Source organism: Epinephelus lanceolatus, chromosome 22, assembly GCF_041903045.1.
Source record: "Epinephelus lanceolatus isolate andai-2023 chromosome 22, ASM4190304v1, whole genome shotgun sequence".
NCBI lineage: Eukaryota > Metazoa > Chordata > Actinopteri > Perciformes > Serranidae > Epinephelus > Epinephelus lanceolatus.
The window spans coordinates 5,704,692-5,721,950 of NC_135755.1; the positions used below are offsets into that span (position 1 = coordinate 5,704,692).

At 43.7% G+C, this 17,259-nt stretch overlaps 1 protein-coding gene across 1 annotated transcript; it reads left to right on the forward strand.

Annotated features, from left to right (window-relative positions):
- The first annotated feature begins 1,244 nt into the window (after positions 1-1,244).
- LOC117245994 (uncharacterized) lies at positions 1,245-4,983 on the forward strand. Its single transcript, XM_078163904.1, has 2 exons — positions 1,245-2,576; positions 3,572-4,983. The coding sequence occupies exons 1-2, from the start codon at positions 2,384-2,386 to the stop codon at positions 4,747-4,749; spliced, it is 1,371 nt and encodes a 456-aa protein (XP_078020030.1). The 5' UTR covers positions 1,245-2,383; the 3' UTR covers positions 4,750-4,983.
- The last annotated feature ends 12,276 nt before the right edge of the window (positions 4,984-17,259 follow it).

Below are 17,259 nucleotides of genomic sequence, written 5' to 3' on the forward strand. Positions count from 1 at the left end.
CATTTGATGTCATGGATATTCTGCAACAGAACTCAGGAAATAAGTGGTATGGGTTCATTTTTCATTTTCTAAGAATGAGTAATTTGATGGAGAGGATATAATTTCTTTTTTTTTCCTTTATTTTTTTTTAAGAGGGCGTAATAGTCATATTGAGCCACACTCCATTCCAGTTGATGGCGGTAATGCACCAATTCGTTGTTTGTCAACCGCCAATAAACAGTAGAAGAAGAAGAAAAAAAACGTGCATCGCGGAAGCACTTCCTGGATTACTCGACACACCCTTGGAAGCATCGGCACAGCGCGCAACATCACGAGCTCAAACGCCTCTAGACATTCAGCTTAAAACAGCACACTGGGCTAACCTTCAAGGACAGCTTGATTCCCACCCAACCAAAAATGTTCTGATAGAGTGCTGGGAACACAGTAAATCAAACTTTGTAAGTTTGGGATGGGTTGGTGATGCAAAGGCTAGAACTGCAGGATTGAGTCACTTAGTGTACAGTCCTTCTGTCCCAGTCTCTTCCATTCCTCCTTGGTTATTCCCTTTACTGAGTGGAGATTTGGCTTTCCAAAAGGAATTAAAGAATAAATTAATAAAACGTCCAGTGTGGAGCATAGTCCAACAATATTTAGTTCAGCATTATTCAAACTCAGTATTCATTTTCACAGATGGTTCCAAAGATCCCACTACAGGAAGTACAGGTGCAGCAGTATTTATTCCAGACCATAAAACATATATAAAGAAACGGTTATCAGATCATGTATCAATCTGCACCACAGAACTCATTGGAATATTAATAGCCCTGCAATGGATTTTGGACAACAAAACACCAAACACAGTTATAGCATCTGACAGCATCTCAGCACTGACAAGCATAGGGTCTGGAAGGTCAGTCAGAAGACACATCATTAATGAAATATTTCATATCATGTACAGAATGGAAACACAGAACATTACAACACACTTCATATGGGTTCCTGCACATGTTGGGGTCGAGGGTAATGAACAGGTAGACATTCTTGCCAAACAAGCTCTTAGAATAAAACAAACAGATTTTCATGTTCCATTATGTAAAACAGAAGCCAAAACAGTCATCAATATATATGCACAGTCAGTATGGCAAGAACACTGGGATAATGCAGACACTGGAAGGCATTTACACAACATACAAAAACAGGTCAGTGACAGGAGGACAGTCAGACTGAGATGTAGAGAGGAAAACATCATCACTCGCATGAGAATAGGTCATACAGGGCTCAATCACACACTCCACAGAATAGGCAAACACCCAACAGGGAAATGCTCACACTGTAACTTATTAGAGACAGTTGAACATGTACTCCTCAAGTGTACAAAATATACTTGCATGAGAAAGGACTTATTTCAGTATTTAGCAAGGTCAAAGCATAAAAAATTCTCAATGCAAGGTCTATTAGGGAAGGCAGCTGGGAAAACATACAATGCCATTATCAAATTTCTGAATGACACTGAATTAGTTAGAAGAATTTAGTTTTTTTTTGTTTTGGTTTGGTTTTTTTTTGTGTTTGTTTTGCTGCTCTAACCTCCTGTTCCACACTCCAGTCCAGTAGGGGGCGGTAATGCACCTTAAGCTGGTTTGCCAACGGCCATTTAACATCGAAGAAGAAGAAGAAGAAGAAGAAGAAGAAGACGCTTGGAAGCATCGGCACAGCACGCAACATCACGAGCTCAAACGCCTCTAGACATTAGGTTCGTTTGAGATGAGCCAGGCCTGCACAGATTCGATCACCGGCGATCAGCCACAATGCATGCCGGTTAGTTTTGTGTCCGACTTCATCCCGACTTGCTCTGACGTATTACAAAAGTGGACGGCGATAAAACCGCGAGAGCGAGGCGGCCGCGGTTTTTCGAGCCAGGCGCTGCAGTTGCTCTCCACCGACTGCACCGCCTGGCTCTCACCTGATCTAACAGCTGATTGGTTCAGATGTCGATACAACAAGATGACGTTTTAGATAAACTAATCATTTTTGTTGAATTCTAGAGATTAACATTGTATTTGTCTGACCTGAAGGTTTATTCTGTGAACAGAAAACATGTTGTGTGACTGATGGTGAAAACAAACTGATATATGGGTCTGATCACTTTTTTAATGAACTGACATCATTCCAGACAGGATGTTAGTGTGTCTGTGACTTCCTGTACGCAGTGACTGAAGGCTGCTGGAAACTGTCGGGAAACTGTCCGACATCACCGCAGCTTTTTGTCACCGCCCCGCGCTGCGGCCGCCTGCTCTCGTCTACTTTTCAGGCGAGGCGCAGTTCATCTCGAACGAGCCTAATCAGCTTGAAACAGCACACTTGGAAGAGTTCGTATTTAAACACTCACTGCTGTTAAAGTGTGAAAATGTCTAAAGTCCAAATGCTGAGATCGTTGTTGAAGCAGCGACTAACTGCGGCTGATGGAGAGATATTTGGGCTGTTTGAAAGAACGATAGCAGAGTACGAGGAGGAACTTTGTCGATCAAAAGAGGAGAACGAGCGACAACGGAAACTACTGGACGCTGTTTTCAACCCTCAGCTTCGGTTACACAGAGCAGGTTTGTTCATTAAACATTACAAGTTCATTATTAATAATATTACTGCAGCTTTGTTCAATAAATATTCAGTCTGTCGACGTTTAAAGCCGCGTTAGCTTCTTTGGTGTCGTTAGCTTCTGTGGTGTCGTTAGCTTCTCGGATGCTGTTAGCTTCTGTGGTGTCGTCAGCTTCTCTGGTGTTGTTAGCTTCTCTGGTGTTGTTAGCTTCTGTGGTGTCGTTAGCTTCTCTGGTGTCGTTAGCTTCTCTGATGCTGTTAGCTTCTGTGGTGTCGTTAGCTTCTCTGGTGTCGTTAGCTTCTCTGATGCTGTTAGCTTCTGTGGGGTCGTTAGCTTCTCTGGTGTCGTTAGCTTCTCTGATGCTGTTAGCTTCTCCGGTGTCGTTAGCTTCTCTGGTGTCGTTAGCTTCTGTGGTGCCGTTACCTTCTCTGGTGTCGTTAGCTTCTCTGATGCTGTTAGCTTCTGTGGGGTCGTTAGCTTCTCTGGTGTCGTTAGCTTCTCTGATGCTGTTAGCTTCTCCGGTGCCGTTAGCTTCTCTGGTGCCGTTAGCTTCTCTGGTGCCGTTAGCTTCTCTGGTATTGTTAGCTTCTCTGATGCTGTTAGCTTCTGTGGGGTCGTTAGCTTCTCTGGTGCCGTTAGCTTCTCTGGTGCCGTTAGCTTCTCTGATGCCGTTAGCTTGTCTGGTGCCGTTAGCTTCTCTGGTGCCGTTAGCTTCTCTGGTGCCGTTAGCTTCTCTGATGCTGTTAGCTTCTCTGATGCTGTTAGCTTCTCTGACTGTGAGAATGACTGTCCCATGACAAGAGTCTCAATGGATGTTAATGATTGCTGCGAAAATGAAAGCTTAGGTCAGCCTCACTCACTCTGACACAGCTGAGTGAACACTGTGAAGCTGTTTGATGCTCAGAGATCTGTAGAAGTTCAGTAAGGAGTTTTTGAGCTGTGATGTGAATGAACGACAACATTTCTCTGTAACATCTGTGTGTTTCCTGTTTCCTGCAGACGTCCAGCAGCTGTTGGTGGTTAAAGAAGAGGTTCCCCCTGAGCAGCAGGAGTGGGGCTCCAGTGTGGACCAGGAGGACCCAGAGCCTCCACACATTAAAGAGGACCAGGAGGACCCAGAGCCTCCACACATTAAAGAGGACCAGGAGGACCCAGAGCCTCCACACATTAAAGAGGAACAGGAGGACCCAGAGCCTCCACACATTAAAGAGGAACAGGAGGAACTCTGGATCAGTCAGGAGGGAGAGCAGCTTCAAGGGCTGGAGGAGGATGATATCACCAAGTTCACATCCACTCCTGTCCCTGTGAAGAGTGAAGATGATGAAGAGAAACCTCAGTCCTCACAGCTTCATCAAAGACACACTGAACAGATGGAAACTGGAGCTGATGGAGAGGACTGTGGAGGACCAGAACCAGCCAGGAACTCAGATCCAGATACACATTTACAACCTGAGACTGATGACAGTGGTGATGATTGGACAGAGACCAGAGAACCTCAGTCAGCTTTAAACTGTCTTAGAAATGATGAAGACCGTGTTTGTGATTTGGAATATAGTGCTGATGAGAAACCATTTAGCTGCTCTGAGTGTGGGAAAAGATTTTCTCAAAAAGATAATCTGAAGAGACACATGAGAACTCATACAGGAGAAAGACCATTTAGCTGCTCTGAGTGTGGGAAAAGATTTTCTTGGTCAGGTCATCTGAAGACACACATGAGAACTCATACAGGAGAAAAACCATTTCACTGCTCTGAGTGTGGGAAAAGATTTTGTAGAAGTGGAGATCTGAAGACACACATGAGAACTCACACAGGAGAAAAACCATTTTGGTGCTCTAAGTGTGGGAAAAGATTTTCTCGAAAAGATAATCTGAAGACACACATGAGAACTCATACAGGAGAAAAAACATTTAGCTGCTCTGAGTGTGGGAAAAGATTTTCTTGTTCAGGTGCTCTGAAGACACACATGAGAACTCATACAGGAGAAAAAACATTTAGCAGCTCTGAGTGTGGGAAAGGATTTTCTCAAACAAGTATTCTGAAGGCACACATGAGATCTCATACTGGAGAAAGACCATTTACCTGCTCTGAGTGTGGGAAAGGATTTTCTTGGTCAGGTGGTCTGAAGAGACACATGAGAACTCACACAGGAGTAAAACCATATAGCTGCTCTGAGTGAGGGTAAAGATTTCCTCGAAGTGGAGATCTAAAGACACACATGAGATTTCATACAGGAGAAAAAGCATTTAGCTGCTCTGAGTGTGGGAAAAGATTTTCTTGGTCAGGTGGTCTGAAGAGACACATGAGATCTCATACAGTAGAAAGACCATTTAGCTGCTCCGAGTGTGGGAAAAGATTTTCTCAAACAGGTCATCTGAAGGCACACATGACAACTCATACTGGAAAAAATACATTTGGTTGCGCTGAGTGTGGGAAAAGATTTTCATGGTCAGGTGGTCTGAAGACACACATGAGAACTCATACTGGAGAAAGACCATTTGGCTGCTCTGAGTGTGGTAAAGGATTTCCTCAAAGTGGAGATATGAGGACACACATGAGGTTTCATACAGGAGAAAAACCATTTACCTGCTCTGTGCGTGGGAAAACATTTTCTCAAACAGGTCATCTGAAGAGACACATGACAACTCATACTGGAGAAAGACCATTTAGCTGCTCTGAGTGTGGGAAAAGAGATGGAAACAGAGGCTGATGGAGAGCACTGTGGAGGACCAGAACCAGCCAGGAACTCAGATCCAGACACACATTTACAACCTGAGACTGATGACAAGACTGGAGAGTCTTCTGAACCTGAGACTGATAATAGTGACGATGATTGGAAAGAGACCAGATAATCTCAGTCATGTTTTTGCTGTGAACTTGTAGCTTCCTGTCAGTTGTTAGCAGTTAGCAGAAGGTTAAACTGTTACTGCGGCGCCTTTTAAATGTCAGTATTTATTCACTGTAAGCTGGTAACAAACTTAAGCCTCTCCAGTTCATGTATTTATAGTATTTGCCAGTCGCATTGGAGCTCCATGGTCACGAAATGTGACTGCGAGTCACAGTTTGGATCTCTCCTGGTCACACTGTCGTTTAACTCATTAAGTTAAACTCTTACAGCTACGCTGCTAAACATGGATGATTTATTCATAATGATAGCAGAGTACGAAGAGGAACTTTGTCGATGAAACGAGGAGAATGAGTGTCAACGGAAACTACTGGACGCTGTTTTCAACCCTCAGCTTCGGTTACACAGAGCAGGTTTGTTCATTAAACATTACAAATTCATTATTAATAATATAACTGCAGCTTTGTTCAATAAATATTCAGTCTGTCGACGTTTAAAAGCCACGTTAGCTTCTGTGGTGTCGTTAGCTTCTCTGTTGTTATTAGCTTCTCTGGTGCCGTTAGCTATTTCTACTTCTGGCCATCATGTTTTTTTTTTCTTTAGATATGTCATAGGACAAAGGTGCTCTTTAACAGTTAAGTGGGATTTCTTAACTCATAAGGGACACAGGTAACGTGTTTACTTCCTGTCAATAGAGCAGTAAATCTGATGTCCATATATGTATTTTGTATTTATCTGTTTTAACATATCTGTAGCATGTTTTACTGTATCATAATACATGTCTCAGGATTACACTCACCAGCATGGTATCTCACAGGTGCACTACGTCATCAAACCATGCCGGCATTGTTTTTCTTTTATTCCTTTTGGTTTTTGCATCAGGGCAGCCTAAACACACAAAGTCCAAAATCGCGATGAGTGGTGACAAGTCATGTCATGCCGTTTTTCGAGGGGAAAAGTTAAAGGATTACTCGCGATCTCATGCGGAGCCGTCAGTGGCCGGGCAAGTACTTCCCAAATCTACTTGCCCCATCTAAATTCTTACTTGCCCTGCCTAAGAGGTTCTTATTCTGGCTGTGTGGTACATATTTTCGCTCATGACTTATATGTTACGTGAGCAGAGACGCTCAGCCAATGGAGGCAGCAGCACATAAAAAAGCAGCACACTGCAACTGGCCCCTCCAAGGACAGAAACAGGAGAGGAAATACACCATTACAGGCCTGGAATTATGTCATTTTTAGGGCAAGGCCACTTGGCCTTTTGATAAATGCAAATTTATTGGGGCACCAAGGCCAAAACCAATGGCGCAATAACAATATGTGCTAACTACATTGAATGAAGACAAAACAATATATGTGTTGAAAAACAGTACTGAGTTTATTAGAAGTGGGTGTGCATGACTGGGGATATATCTTGTTTCTTGTTGTTTTGATTCATGTCCCTTATTTTTTAAGTCTTTGAAATCTCTTTATTCTTTTGTTATCTCCTAGTTATTAAAAAATTATTAGAAGAAAATTCTTTATGTTCCTTTCTCAGCACATTACATACATTGAAACGAAATTTGAACTCTGCATTTGACCCATCCTACTGTATACACTGGGAGCAGTGGGCAGCCGCAGTGCAGCGTCCGGGGACCAACTCCAGTTCTTTTGCCAATGCCAGTGGTCAGGGTCACTGACAGGAGTATTCACCTAACATAGCCTACATATCTTTAATTATATAATTATTTATATGTCTCTATGTATATTTTTACATAAATCCCCAATGTTTTATTTGCCTTTAAAAAATCCTATTCTTTCATTTAATTTGACAATGTTTATTGTATTGTATTATATGTATGAATTCTCTACAGGATCTTGTATGTTCATTAATGTGTGTTCAATTTATTAAAAGAAAAGAAAGCTTCTCTGGTGTCGTTAGCTTCTCTGGTGTCATTAGCTTCTGTGGTGTCGTTAGCTTCTCTGGTGCCGTTAGCCTCTCTGGTGCCGTTAGCTATTTCTACTTCTGGCCATCATGTTTTTTTCTGTAGATATGTAATAGGACAAACATGCTCTTTAACAATTTCGTGGGATTTCTTAACTCATAAGGGACACAGGTAACGTGTTTACTTCCTGTAAATAGAGCAGTAAATCTGATGTCCATATATGTATTTTGTATTTATCTGTTTTAACACCTTATTTTGACACAAAGACGCAGTCATATCTGTAGCATGTTTTACTGCATCATAATACAGTACATGTCTCAGGATTACACTCACCAGCCACTTTATTAGGTACACCATGCTAGTACCAGATTGGACCCCTTTTTAATTCTTGGTGTCACAGATTAAAAAGGTATTAGAAAGATAGAAAGGTGCTCTATTGGACTGAGATCTGGTGACTGTGGAGGCCATTGGAGTACAGTGAACTCATTGTCATGTTTGAGATGATGTGAGCTTTGTGACATGGTGTGTTATCCTGCTGGAAGTAGCCATCAGAAGATGGGTACACTGTGGTCATAAAGGGATGGACACGGTCAGCAACAATACTCAGGTAGGCTGTGGTGTTTAAACCATGCTCAGTTGGTACTAAGAAAATCTCCCCCACACCATTACACCACCAGCAGCAGCCTGAAGCGTTGATACAAGGCAGGATGGATCCATGCTTCCATCTGAATGTGGTTTTTCCAATCTTCTATTGTCCAGTTTTGGTGAGAAAACCCGTGTGAATTGTAGCCTCAGTTTCCTGTTGTTAGCTGACAGGAGTGGCACCTGGTGTGGTCTTCTGCTGCTGTAGCCCATCTGCTTCAAGGTTGTGGCACCTGAACCATTTCCTTTGGGTTTCAAACAGGAGAGCAGAGAGGCAGAGCTTTCAGCCAGTAGCTCAGCTCAACAGATGGAGGTTTTAGAGGTTCATAAATGTAGGGCTGGGCAATATAGACCAAAAATCATTTCTCTGTATTTTTAGGCGAAATGGCGATACACAATATATGTCTCTGTATTTTCCAATACAAAATGTTCAGTTGTAAGTTGAAGCCACATGTGAGATATCACAAAAACTTTAATTACTGTGATCAGAATAAAATGCTAAGACAGAGTCTCCTTGTTGTACCATATAAATTGCCTTTTTAAATAACATAAATATAAATAGGCATGTCTCTGAGTATGTTCCTTTCTCAGCAATAACAGAACGAAAACAGCAAAAATACTTTCACTGCAATTACAGGTTTCCCTCTCTTGCTTTACAAAATATTCTGCTGTGCAAACAAGTTTTCTATTGAGGTTTTACTGAAAATACACAGCTGCATGATACGTCACCATGTAAATGAAAAATTGTACAAAACTGACTTGTTAAAAAAGATTATTCAAATGAAAATAGGCATGCCTCTGAGAATGCTCCTATGTTTATTTTCCCAACAACCATATCATACTGAAGAATGTACAGAATGCTTTGACTAGTGCATTTACAGGATTTCTTCTTCTTCTTAACAAAATACCCAGCTATGGTTTGTAAACAACACAAAAATTAGAGAAGGACTACTTTTTCTAAGTAGTTACATTTGATAGCAGTAAAAATATTCCCTCCTATGTAGTCCTGTACTTTTTTTTACAGGTTTTATGCAATAAAAAATAAATACGTTTTGCTATTTTCTTGATATTTGCTGAGGGACTCATTGCCTTGTCAGGACTTTTTCGAAAGAAACCGAACCAATTCACTCGGGTTTTTAAAGATTTAGCAGCACAAGGAAACTGATGTCTCTCCACTTGTACTTTGTTATTTTATTTTTGTTTATATCTGTTTTGCAGTTAGCGCAGTTAAAGTAATACTGTAATCTACAGTTAGGTCCATAATTATTTGGACAATGATACAGTTGTCGTCATTTTGGCTCTGTACACCACCACAATGGGTTTTAAATGAAACAATGAATACCTGCTTGAAGTGCAGACTCTCAGCTTTCATTTAAGGCTTTTTTCAAAAATGTAGTATGAACTGTGTAGGAATGACAACCATTTCTTCACACAGTCCCCCGACTTTAAGGGCTCATAAGTATTTGGACAAACTAACATAATCATCAATTAAACAGTCAGTTTTAATACTTGGTTGCAAATCCTTTACAGTCAATGACTGCCTGAAGTGTTGGACACATAGGCATCATCAGATGCTGGGTTTCTTCCCTGGTGATGCTCTGCCAGCCCTTTACTGCAGCCATCTGCACTTCCTGCTTGTGTTTTGGGTGTTTTGCCCTCAGTTTTGGCTTCAGCAAGAGAAACGCATGCTCAGTTGGATTCAGGTCAGATAATATGACTTGGCCATTGCAGAACATTCCACTTCTTTGTCTTAAAAATGTCTTTGGTTGCTTTTGCAATATACTTCAGGTCAATGTCCAACTGCACTGTGAAGCATCGTCCAATGAGTTTTGAAGCATTTAGTTGAATCTGAGCAGATAATGGTGCCCCAAACACTTCAGCTTTCATCCTGCTGCTCTTGTAAGCAAGACAAGACTTCACTAGAATAAATACAGAGGGTTTATCACAAGATGCAAACCACTGGTTAGCCTTAAAAATGGAAGGCCAGATTAGAGTTTGTCAAAAACCATCTAAAAAGCCTGTACAGTTGTGGAACAGCATACTATGGACAGATAAAACAAAGATCAACTACCAGAATGATGGGAAGAGAAGAGAAGGAAGAAGGGAAGGAACTGCTCATGATCCAACGCACACCACCTCATCAGTGAAGCATGGTGGAGGTACTGTTATGTCATGGCCATGTATGGCTGCCAGTGGAACTGGTTCTCTTGTATTTATTGATGATGTGACTGCTGAGAAGAGCAGCAGGATGAAAGCTGAAGTGTTTGGGGCACCATTATCTGCTCAGATTCAACTAAATGCTTCAAAACTCATTGGACGATGCTTCACAGTGCAGATGGACATTGACCTGAAGCATATTGCAAAAGCAACCAAAGACATTTTTAAGACAAAGAAGTGGAATGTTCTGCAATGGCCAAGTCATATCATCTGACCTGAATCCAACTGAGCATGCGTTTCTCTTGCTGAAGCCAAAACTGAGGGCAAAACACCCAAAACACAAGCAGGAAGTGCAGACGGCTGCAGTAAAGGGCTGGCAGAGCATCACCAGGGAAGAAACCCAGCATCTGATGATGCCTATGTGTCCAACACTTCAGGCAGTCATTGACTGTAAAGGATTTGCAACCAAGTATTAAAACTGACTGTTTAATTGATGATCATGTTAGTTTGTCCAAATACTTATGAGCCCTTAAAGTTGGGGGACTGTGTGAAGAAATGATTGTAATTCCTACACGGTTCATACTACATTTTTGAAAAAAGCCTTAAATGAAAGCTGAAAGTCTGCACTTTAAGCAGGTATTCATTGTTTCATTTAAAACCCATTGTGGTGGTGTACAGACCCAAAATGATGACAACTGTATCATTGTCCAAATAATTATGGACCTGACTATATATTTAGCTGTCAGGTTGTGGGTTTTTTTGTTGTTGTTTTTTTGTTGTTTTCTGTAAATACACTTCTTACTGCCTTTTTTTTTATTTGAATGCCACTATTGGAAAAGGGCAGGGTGGCCAGGCAACCACCCCATCATCCCCTTACACTACACTAACCTTCCAGTGTAATCAATCTACCCTTTATTTAGGCTAGTTGTTAAAAATGTTGAGGCAGAGGGTACTGTCTGTAGCTCTGGTTGAGGGTGAGAGGCTATCAGCAGATAAACAGAGATCTGTGTGGGTACATGAGACCCTAAAAAAGAGGATGGATCATGGGGAGTAGCACCAGTTGGTCCAGGAGCTTCTCCTCCATCATGGACGTTTACAGAATTATTTTAGGATGACTCAGGGGCAGTTTGACAACCTGCTGTCTATCATCAAGCCATACAGCTCTGAGTATCGAACAACAGCTACCACCAGTTTCTCCTCCATTGTTTACCAGCTGTAACAAGTGGGATGAGGACAGTAAGGGCAGAACTTATTATGGAATACAAAACACAGTTAGAGCACAGAGCATTAAGGGAAGAGGTAGAAGAGAGGAAGTAGTCTTGTCAAGATTAAGATTAGATCACACTGGTTTGAAGGCAACTTTATTTTTATTGGGAAAAGTAAATTTGCGGGGTTGCGCAATTTGTAATAAATTAAAAAATGTGGAACATGTAATTATGCACTGTACTAAATATAATGAAGAAAGGATAATGTTACAACAAAGGGTGAGAGAGGCAGGACGAGACTGGAATTTGGAAGGAATACTGGCAACCAAGGGAGATAAGGTGTGGGGAATGCAGAGGGGAGTAATAGATTTCTTAGTTAGTACTGGTTTGTTTCATAGAATATAGCTGCTGACTGTTTTGTTTGTTTATTTATTTCTTGTTACTATTTGTTTGAATTTGTTTATTTATTTATTTAGTTATTTATTCTCATATGATATGATATAATGTAAAACTAGATCCTGTTCTACATACTCCGGTACAGTAGGTGGCGGTATGCACCTTTTAAGTTTAAAATTGAAAGAAGAAGAAAAAAACCTGCGCATCGCGGAAACACTTCCTGGATTAAGATCCTCCTTACTCGGCTTGGAAGCATGGGAGTGGTCGTCGAGGATGATGACGCCAGAAAAGGGAGACGGTGGCGCGGAGGTTTAAAATTGTGTTTGATAAAGAATCTGAGAAGATAATCGACAGAATTAACTTTGAGTGAACGTGTGTGAGTTTACGAGCTGGTCTCCCCACTCCAGTCGGGTGAAAATGGGCTCCCGCAGCGGTTTTCGCGGTCGGGGAGGCTTTACTCGTGTTGCAGGAAATCTGGACCGAGACTCCATGGCTGGGCACAGCTGGTCCGGGAATGGGTCGGGCTCTGAGATAGGGCAACACTGGAACAATGATGAGATGGAGCTGGAAGGAGATAAGGAACAGAAGAGGGGAGATCCGAACCAGCAAGAAAGTTTGAGGGGAGGAAACACTCACAAGAGGCAGAGAAGTGAGATAGGTGTGAGTTTGGATGAAAGTGTGAAAGGGAGGTTTAGCCCAGAGGGAGGGCAATAAGCTGGTGGTGATCTTACGCTTTGGGGAGGCTGTGCAGAAAAAGATGAAAGCTATTAATCCACTGATGCTGACAAAAGACCTAGGCAAACAGCTGGGGGAGATCAAATTTGCTAAAGTGCTACCTGATGGGAATCTCCTGGTGTCATGCTCAGATGAGGGACAAGTAAAAAAAGCTAAGGGTATGAAAGAGGTAGTGATGCTAAAGGTGGTTCAGTCAGGGAGGGTAGGGGAGCGCAGCACAGGTGGTTGTAAGGGAGTGATAGCAGGGGTGCCCCTTTGTTTGAAAATGGAGGCGCTGCAGGAGAATCTGGTGGGGGGAAAGATCCTGAGGGTGGAGAGGTTGCAGAGGACGAGAGAGGGGGTGAAAACGGACAGTGAGGCGGTTTTGCTTGAATTTGAGGGGCAGGTGCTGCCTGGTAGAGTGCTGCTGGGTTTTGTAAACTATCCAGTCAGGGCTTATGTGCCAAGACCGCTGAGATGTTATAACTGCCAGCGGTTTGGCCATACAGCCCAGAACTGTAAGGAGGAGAGGAGGTGTGCCAGATGTGGGGGGGACCATGGCTATGGGGAGTGTGGAAATGGGGTGCCGCCCAAGTGTTGTAACTGTGGGGGAGATCATAATGTGGCGTTTGGGGGTTGTGAGGTTTTAAGGAGGGAGTCACAAGTCCAACAGGTGAGGGCTGAGGGAGGACTCTCATATGCTGAAGCTGTGAGGGTGGTGAGAGGACAAGGCACAGAGACCAGCAGGAATGAGTCGAGGAAGGTGGTCGTTTAGGAGGTAGAGAGACAGGTTTCTGACAGGATTTATATAGATAAGAAGGCTCTGGTCACCTTCGTAGCAGGTGTGATAAACTGCACATATGGGGTCACGTCTAAAACAGCTAAGATCCAGCTAGTGGTTAAAACAGCGGTGAGTCACCTGGGAGTAGAGGGACTGTCATGGGAGGAGATACAGAGGGACCTACAGGCTGCATGGGACTTACAGAACTCTTAACATTCATGGTGGTTCTCTTACAGTGGAATGCTCAGAGCTTACTGGCCAACGGCCAGGAGTTTAAGCATTTTGTGAGGGAACTGGATTGCAAACCTGACATCATTTGTATTCAAGAAACTTGGCTAAAGCTGAATCTGGATTATGTGCTGTATGGGTACACTGGGGTGCGTAGAGACAGAGAGGATGGTGGTAGGGGTGGAGGGTGTCTTACTTTAATTAGGCTAGGTGTTCCCCTTAGGGTACTGGAACTGGGGGTGGATCTTGAATATATTGTAGTGGAGATATGGGATAAAGGAGTGGAGATGGTGGTGATTAACTACTATAATCCTTGTAAGAGGCTGGAGTTAGAGTGATTGTTAGAGGTTAAGGGACAGGATAGAAGTAGGGTGGTTTGATGCGCTGACTTTAATCCTCTCCTCACAGCACTCTGTGGGGGGGGGGGGGGTTTATGACAGATGTGAATGGAGCAAGGATAGAAGAACTAATGGACAAGAGAGAATTAGTGTGCCTTAATGATGGTAGGGGGACTAGGTTAAACTGGGCGACTGGTAATGAGTCTGTGTTGGACCTGACATTGGTTTCTGCCCCGCTCGCCGGGGTGAGTCAGTGGGAGGTTTGGTCTGAGTCTACTGTAGGTAGTGATCACTATCCCGTATTGTGCACGCTAGGTGGTCAGGTGGAGGGGGGTGCAGGGGGTGGTAACACTCGGTGGGTGTTAGGTAAGGCGGACTGGAGTTTATTTAAGATGACTAGTGAAGGAATTTTAGGTAAAATTGACTTATTGGTGGATGTTGATGAGGTAAATAAGGGGTTCTCATCGGGGGTTATAGAGGCAGCAGAGAGAGCAATACTTCAGAGTATGGGTGGGAGGGAGAGGAAGCTGGTCCCATGGTGGTCTGAGGAGTGTCAGCAGGCGGTGAGGGAAAGGAATAGGGCATTTAGGTTAGTTAAGAAGACACTTTCCCAACAGCACCTGTTCCACTATAGAAGAGCCCAGGCATTTCTGAGGAAGATAGTGAGGAGGGCAAAGAGAGCAGCCTGGAGGGGGTATTGTAGTGGAATAGGGCGGACAACGCCAGTGGGAGAAGTGTGGGAGATGATAAAGAAGATGGGGGGAGACAGGAGAGAATGGGGATACTCAGTGTTGGTGTGTGGTGAAGAGACAGCAATATCAGATGGGGAGAAGGCAGAGCTTATGGCCAGATCTTTCTCTAAGGTGCATGATCTGAAGAATCTGTCTGAAGAAGGAATAAGGAGGAGGGAAGCTACCTTGAGTCTCCATCCAGGTGTGGTAGGTAGGAAGGAGAGGGGAGGGGATATTATTGATGAACCTTTTACGTTAGCAGAGATGGTAAGAGCTATAAATAAGTCCAAGCCCACTTCTCCTGGCAAAGATAGGGTGTGTTATAAAATGCTGCAAAACCTGGGGGATGAGGCTTTGGGGGCGTTGTTGTATATCTACAACAGAGTGTGGGAGGAGGGGAAACTGCCACAGGGGTGGAAAGAAGCAGTGGTAGTGCCGGTCCGGAAACCAGGCAAGGACCCAATATTACCATCTAGCTACAGACCAATAGCTTTGACTTCTAATATTTGCATAGTGATGGAGAGGATGGTGACAGACAGGTTACATTATGTGCTGGAGAGGAGAGGAGTACTGGCGGGATATCAGTGTGGTTTTAGGAGAGGAAGAAACACCATGGATGCTGTGATTAGACTAGAGGATGAGGTAAGGAGAGCCCAGGCTAACAAGGAGTCAGTGATAACTGTATTTTTTGATATAGAGAAGGCTTATGACATGATGTGGAGAGAAGGTCTGCTGATAAAATTGCACAAGTTGGGAATAGGTGGGAGAATGTTTAATTGGATTAGAGATTTTTTAACTGACAGAAAGATTCAGGTTCGGATTGGCTCTGTTTTGTCCAGTCAGTTCCAGACCAGTAACGGGACTCCTCAGGGGAGTGTCATCAGTCCTCTTCTCTTTACTATCATGATTAATGATATTTTTGCTGGGGTACAGGGGGACATAGGGAGGTCCCTATTTGCTGACGATGGGGCTCTCTGGAAAAGGGGGAGATGTTTGGAAAATGGGGTAAGGAAGGTGCAGGAAGCAATAGATGAAATGGAGCAGTGGGGGTTGAAATGGGGCTGCAGGTTCTCAGTGGAGAAGACGCAGACTGTGTTCTTCACGAGGAAGAAGGTGGAGGATGGTCTCAGGCTCAGGTTATATGGGCAAGAGCTGGAGAGGGTTGAGTCTTTTAAGTATTTGGGGGTGGTATTTGATGCTCGTCTGACATGGGAAAGCCATGTTAAGAGGATAGGAGAAAGGGGAAAAAAGGTGTTGAATGTGATGAGGTGCTTAGCACGTAGGAGTTGGGGGGCTAGTTGTGAGGCTTTGAGGGCAGTGTATGTGTCACTGGTGAGGTCGGTGCTGGACTATTGCTGTTTGGTGTATGGGTCGGCGGCCCAGACACACCTCAGGAAGCTGGATGTGCTTCAGGCCCAGGCTTTAAGGATCTGCAGTGGGGCATTTAAGTCTTCGTCAGTATCTGCTCTGCAAGTGGCCATGAATGAAATGCCACTGGAAATAAGAAGGGGACAGCTGATGGCTAATTACTGGTCTAGTTTGCAGGGACATGGAGACTCTCACCCTACTCTGGGGGTGCTAAGGGACTGCTGGGAGAATGGAAAGAGTAGAAAGAAGAACTTTGGCCGAGTAGGTAAGGATGTGGCAGGAGAGTTTGGAGTAGGGGGGTTACGGTTATGCCCATCGGTGGTGTGCCCAGTCGTGGCTCCCTGGATGTTGGAGTGGCCTGTAGTGGATTGGCAGCTGTTGGAGGAGAAAAAGACTGGAAGAGGGGTGGATTTGGTAGGGGTCTTTAAGAGTCTCACTCAGGTTTCTTATAGGGATTTTACTCTGATATTTACAGATGGATCAGAGGACATGGAGACCGGGGTGACAGGGTTTGGAGTAGTTGTTCCAGAGAAGGGGATGTCACTTAACAGAAGGACTACGAACAGACTGAGTGTGTACACTGTGGGGATGGTAGCTGTGCTGATGGCGCTCAGATGGGCTGAGCATGCTCGGGTGGAGAGGGTGTTAATATGCTGTGACTCGGCTTCAGTGTTAACGAGCTTAAGGTCCTTCCATTCTGGAAGCAGGCAGGGCTTGCTATATGAAATTTTTGATGTGTGTGACTCGGTGTGTGAGTCAGGGTAGTAGTGTGAGATTTCTGTGGGTTCCTGCACATGTAGGAGTGGGGGGCAATGAAGAGGCAGATGCGTTAGCTAAGAGGGCTCTAAAGAAGGAGAGAGTAGATATGCATGTTAGGATTAGTAAAGCAGAGGCAAAGGGGATAATTTGGGAAAAGGCAAATCAGTTGTAGCAGGCTAGATGGGATAAGGAAGAGAAGGGTCGGCACTTCTACCAAGTGCAGCGTAGTGTTAAAGGGCAGGGGGTCAGGAGTGGCAGCAGGAGGGATGAAATAGTATGGATGAGGCTGAGGTTGGGACACTGTGCACTGAATAAAACACTGAAGATGATAGGGAGGCACCAGCCAGGGTTATGTGAGGGGTGTGGGGAGGAGGAAGAATCAGTGGAACATGTATTGCTGTGGTGTAGGGCATATGAAGAACATAGGAGAAAGATGAGGGACAAGATGAGAAGTGTGGAGATCCTGGGATTTTAGCTAAAGGATATACTCAGGGAGGGCAGTGGGGCTAAATTGAAGATGGTGGTGGAGTTTCTGAAGAGCATAGGGGTGTATGACAGAATATAAGGATAAGGGATGTAGGAAATATGTAACTATTATTA